The sequence below is a fragment of the Euleptes europaea genome, chromosome 18, assembly GCF_029931775.1.
Source record: "Euleptes europaea isolate rEulEur1 chromosome 18, rEulEur1.hap1, whole genome shotgun sequence".
Taxonomy (NCBI): domain Eukaryota; kingdom Metazoa; phylum Chordata; class Lepidosauria; order Squamata; family Sphaerodactylidae; genus Euleptes; species Euleptes europaea.
Genome location: NC_079329.1, coordinates 39,982,973 through 39,988,685, shown reverse-complemented (window position 1 = coordinate 39,988,685; position 5,713 = coordinate 39,982,973). Strand labels below are relative to the sequence as shown.

Genomic DNA, 5,713 nt, shown 5'->3' with positions numbered 1-5,713 from the left:
CCCAGGCTCCTGAAGTGATGGCGGGTTTTGTCTGTGCTCCCTTCAGAAGGGCCTTTGGTCGTGCCCAGAGGCCTTGTGAAGTCCTAAGTGCCACCACAGAGAGATCTTGCTTGCCTGAGACGAGAGGACAGAGCCCTCCCTAAAAGGAGCAGCAGGACACACCGTCCTGTGCGGGGGACCTCACAGGGGAGCTTGTGGGAGGGAAAGGGAGCTTCAACCTTGACCACAGAGTACTGGTGCTGTCCTGATCCTGCCTGGCTGCTGTTGAGCTGTTTGCCAGTTCTTCGGTGCAGGGCAGTGGGGCCCCAACCTGTTCAGTACCTGGCTGCCTGCTCCCAGGAAAGCTCTGGCGGAGCCCCGACCTCCTTAAGTTGCTCGTTCTGATTGTGATGTTGTTCCCTCCTCAGGTGCTTTTCTGCTAGCCATGGCTGTTTCTACGGCCATCAAAGCAACCTCATGCCCCTCGTGGTCTTGGCACCCCAAAAGAGTAACTTTATCAGGCTGGGAAGAGTTCTCCCCCATCCCATTCTGGACAGCAGTGAAAAATTCTCTGGCACATACAGAGAGTCTTGGGCTATAATTTTTAAAATGTCGGGGGAAAAGGAGTCAATCTGCACCAAGGAAATGCAACCCATCCCCAAATATCTTTATAATTGACATATATGAGGAAAAAACGGTTCTCACAGTTGATTTGATGTCATTTATTCTGCTTCTAGAGAGCCAGCATAGTGTAGTGGTTAAAGTGTAGGACTAGGATCTGGGAAACCGAGGTTCGAATCCCCACTCTGCCATGGAAACTCGCTGGGTGACCTTGGGCCAGTCACACACTCTTACCCTCAACCCTGGCTAGTATTTGGATAAGAGACCTCAAAAGAATACCAGGGTCATGATGTGGAGGCCGGCAATGGCAAACCACCTCCAAACATCTTTTGCCTTGAAAACCCCACCAGGGGTCACCAGACGTCAGATGTGATTTGATGGCCAAAAAACAAAACAAAAAACAAACAACTGCTTCTGCTACTCATGAGCAGGGCTCAAAAACTAGCCCAGATGCAGAAGCCCTGGCTGCTGGAAGTGCACCAGCACTTTCAAGCCTGTCTTAAAGGCAAAAAACTTGCCCCTTTTGCAAAACAGACCAAGAGGCCATCTAGTCCCACCTCCCAGAAGCTTCCAAGTAGGGTCTCAGGGCTGCCTCTCGTGCACCAATAAACCCACAGATCTTGGAAGGAACGCATGGAGCAGGTATCACTTGTTTGCTTGTGTCTTGGCAGCAGTGTGCAGAATTCCTAACCAACGCTCATCTGTGGTCTCCAGGGTTTGTGAGGGGTTACCCATCTCACCGTGCTGAGGTACGCTTGTGAAAAGCTGCACCAATGGCCGAAGAAGCCTCTAAACAACCGTCACCCTAATGAGGCGGGTTCTTCTTGTGTGTGCTTAGCAATCCCCACTACTGCTCTGCAGTTCCATCTTGCTGGTGCCAACCAGAGGCCAGTTCAGACATTCTCCATGCAACCCAACGCAGCGTTACTCAAAACCTGGATCTGTAACTCTGCCCAGCATTGCACTCTAGGTTATCCAACTTACATTCTCAAGCTTTTCACCTGGAGATGCTTGGACACCATTTTGCCAACTTGGAACGGCTGGCTGTGAAGCACTTTGATGAGTATGTTTGAGCTCCCCCGTCCCCTCACAGAACCATGGTTCACGGTTCACAGGGTTCCATGGGGGAAAGGGCTGGTAGAAGAGTTGTTAAATGTGTGATGAATCTGGGCCTTCTGAAATGGGAGGAGGGAACAGACTCCTGCCCAACCAGGGCTTGCAAACAAACACACACTTTGCTTCGTGGTACAGCCTCTGTCAATATTTTTTTGGACAGGGGAGGAGGCTAAGGATCAAAGATCAGGGGTTTCAGATGTGATAAAGGCTGGGGGAAAGAGCAAGAGCCCCAGTGGGGGAAGCTGATCGCAGCCTGAGGTGCAACCATGGACCTCCTGCACAGTGTGGGGGTCCAGACCACCTGCTATCTGCAAGAGAACTTGATGGACTTCCGGGACTGGTTCCTCTTCATCTCGGCTGCTGCCGACCTCCGAACCACTTTCTTTGTCTTCTTCCCCATCTGGTTCCACCTCAAGGAGGCTGTGGGGATCCGGTTGATCTGGGTGGCTGTGATTGGTGATTGGCTCAACCTGATTTTCAAGTGGTGAGTGTGGATCCCATGGGGGCAGGACTTCCAGACTAGGGTTGTGGCTTTAATGGCGGCTTGAGGACCACTGCTTGACTCAGTTGCTTGAATATTCTTGGGTCACTTGCTCTGAAGGACTCCTGTGGCTTTACTCTTTGTCCTAACACACAGCCCGGGGGTGGGGGTGGAACTTACAGGTCAGTCTGGCAAGAGACTGGTTTTGTGCCTGGGGCAGAAGGTTACAATGAATTTACCTGTGGATCCTTTCACCCCTGTGGTTCTATGACTCTTCCATTTTTGTTGCAAGATGTGTCTTTAGCTTGCAGAATTTTTTTAAAAGTGTATTTAATTTAGGGATTAAATGATTGAGAAAAAAATGCCATGTAAATGCAGAGACCCTAAGAGTGCTGGATGTCGGGTGGAGAACATGGTCAAGAAGGTTCATCCCAGTCTGGTTCCAAAGACTTTGGCAGCTGAAGCTGCCCAGAAACAGTATTTTTGGTATTAACTCTAAAAACACGAGGGGTAGAAAACGGAAGTGTTTTTTAAAAAAAATCAAAGCTGAATTTAAGTCCTGGCACGTGCCAGGACTTGGCAATGCCCATTTCTTGCCATCTCCCCACCCCATTTTGGAGTCACAGAACCACCACCACCCCACATTTATTCTTCCCTTTACAGGATCCTCTTTGGACAGAGACCCTACTGGTGGGTATATGAGACAGATTTCTATGGCAGCGCGCCACCCCCGGTGATCCAGCAGTTTCCCATCACCTGTGAGACTGGTCCAGGTGAGGCTGTACTTACAAACAAGATCTTCCTTAAAGAATGCTTCCTTAAAGATGCTTCCGTAAAGCCCGTCCTTCAGCCCGTGACTCTTCTGCTTGTCCCCTCTAGGCAGCCCTTCCGGCCACACCATGGGGTCCTCTGGGGTCTACTATGTCCTGGTGACAGCACTGCTAGCCCAGCTATCGCCACTGCAGCAAAACACCTCGATCGCCAGGTGAGGCCTCCATCCCCACCTTTTGCATGACAGCGAGGGACATGAAGGTAAAGTCTCTGCGCCCACTGATCAGTGACAGAAGTCAACTCTGAGCCTTTCCTTGGAGCCATTCATTGTCCCACAGCCTAGCAGCGTTTCTGCCATGGGATAGACAGACTGGCCATCCACTCTGCCCCCAGACCCTTTAGACCCAGAACCCACCTTTCACTCCCAGACAGCAGCCATGTGACAGGAAACCACCGTTAGGGCCGGGAGAGCGGGCAGTTGACCAAGAAAACTAGGGACAGGAGACCAGGTGTGTCATAATAAGAAACAAGCCCCGTTTACTCTAAAAGGGAGGAATCCTTTCCATCCTGGAGCGACCCTGCCTCAGTCATTATGCCTTGCGCAACTTGCATCATGTCAGCAGAGGCAGGAAGTGTTGTCCTGGCCCTCTGGGCACATGCGCTAGCAGCAGACCTGTGGTGTGAAGTCAAGTCTCCTAGATCAAAGGACTGACCTGTTGATACTGAAGAACACCACCTTACATTTTTACTCAATGTACCTGAAGTATTTCATATTTTTAAAGCCACTGGGTGGTGCTGGGCACTGAAGATTCTGCAGGTTTAGATGGGGGTGTGGTGCAGATGCCCACCTTAGCAACTGCATGAACAAACCCTCCTCCTCACCCCCAGGTGTCTGCATGGCATCCTCTGGGCAGGATTCTGGGCTGTGCAGGTGTGTGTCTGTTTATCCCGAGTCTTCCTTGCTGCCCACTTTCCACACCAGGTGATCACCGGGGTTGTCTCAGGTGAGTTATTCCTTGGCTGGATCTTAATAAACATACAATCTTTGACTGAAATCATGGCAGCTCAACAGAAACCAACCATGAAGCAGACAAGGGCTTCTCAACCCTTTTCCCAAGTGCCTGAGAGAGGATGGTGGTCATTGTGGAATCCAGGTTGGCAGCACACGCCGGGCCTGGCTGACCTTTTCACACAGGTCGAACTGGTCAGCAATTCTCCTGGATGGCAGGGTTGGTTTTTGTTGTGCTTGTACAGTGTGCACCTTGGCTTGCTTGAAAGCCTCATGTAGCTATTGCCCCCAGCTCTGTACCCCGTGCCCTATTTGGTATGACGTTTCTGGCTTGCTTGGGTTTCCCAATAGAAGTAGCTGTGGAGCAGCCAGTCAACAGCCACTTAAATGGCCTATTGCTTCCTTCTGGATCACTGATTGCACAATGGGAGATATGTGTAGTCCAACATAGCGTGGCTCATCAATGCTGTGCTAGAGGACCTGACGGGGGCTTGCAAAGGGAGGTGCAACAGCAGGGCAGGCTGTGGTTTGCTGCATACATGCGAGAGAAAGAGAGAGAGAATTGCAGCTCTCACAAGTATGATAACTGTGCTCATGGGCATGAAAGATTTGCACCATGCTGGCTACTTCCTATCTTGAGTTCACAGGCTCCTTTCACACATTGTTAGATAGTGCGTTGCAATTGTATAGGGCACTGAGAGTGCATTATCCAACAATGTGTGAAAGCAGCCACAGAGAACTGTATCCAAAGCAACGCACAGGGGTTTTTTCCTGCATGCCCTTTGGTTCCTGGAAAGATGATGCCTGGTGTTGTGGGCCCCACATGGACAAAAACACATGTGAGAAGGATGAATCTATACTGAAAGGAGGAACATTGCACACATAGATTATTATATACCTTACACTCACTCACTGACTTCTCTTCTCTGCAGGGATGGTGGTGGCAGAGGTTTTCGTGCACGTCCGCTTTATCTACAATGCCAGTCTGTGGCAATACGTGGGCACCACCCTCTTCCTCTTCAGCTTTGCCCTGGGTTTCTACCTGCTGCTCAATATATTGGGTGTGGACCTCCTGTGGACCTTAGAGAAGGCCAACAAGTGGTGTGAACGACCAGAGTGGGTCCATATTGACACCACACCATTTGCCAGCTTGCTTCGCAATCTGGGCATCCTCTTTGGTCTGGGGGTCGGCCTCAGCTCTCCCACGTACGCAGAAAGCTGCAGAGGGAAGCGAGGCCAACGGTGGACTTTCCGCCTCTGCTGCATCTTTACCTCCTTGTTCGTCCTGCACCTCTTTGATTCCTTTGAACTACCCACCAGCAGGGAGCATCTCTTCTACGTTCTCACCTTCTGCAAGAGCTCCTGTGCCTACATCTGTGCTGTGGCCCTGATCCCCTGCGGCATCTCCTGGCTTCTACAGCAGGTGGAGAAGAAAGACTTGTAGGGAACAGAAGACATGGAGCGGAGCCACCCCAGCCAAGGAGTTCTCCACCCAAACTGTTGGAGGGCCCAAACAAATCCCACTTAAAAGTTAGCCAGGAAGGGTTGCTGACTCACGCATGGGAGATGGAGAAGGGCTCCCTCATACACTGACTGATGTGATCTACTACAGATTAGGATCATTAATTTTCAGTTCAATCTACCCTCACAGGATTGTTGTGAAGAGAAAATGGGAGGCAGGAGGCCCTATGTCCTCTGCCCTGACCTCCTCGAAGGAAGGGTGGGATAAAAATGAA

At 50.8% G+C, this 5,713-nt stretch overlaps 1 protein-coding gene across 1 annotated transcript; it reads left to right on the top strand.

The window, feature by feature from the left end:
- Window positions 1–1,982: 1,982 nt before the first annotated feature.
- LOC130490015 (glucose-6-phosphatase catalytic subunit 1-like) lies at window positions 1,983–5,421 on the top strand. Its single transcript, XM_056863808.1, has 5 exons — window positions 1,983–2,200; window positions 2,861–2,970; window positions 3,077–3,182; window positions 3,857–3,972; window positions 4,910–5,421. The coding sequence occupies exons 1-5, from the start codon at window positions 1,983–1,985 to the stop codon at window positions 5,419–5,421; spliced, it is 1,062 nt and encodes a 353-aa protein (XP_056719786.1).
- Window positions 5,422–5,713: the final 292 nt, after the last annotated feature.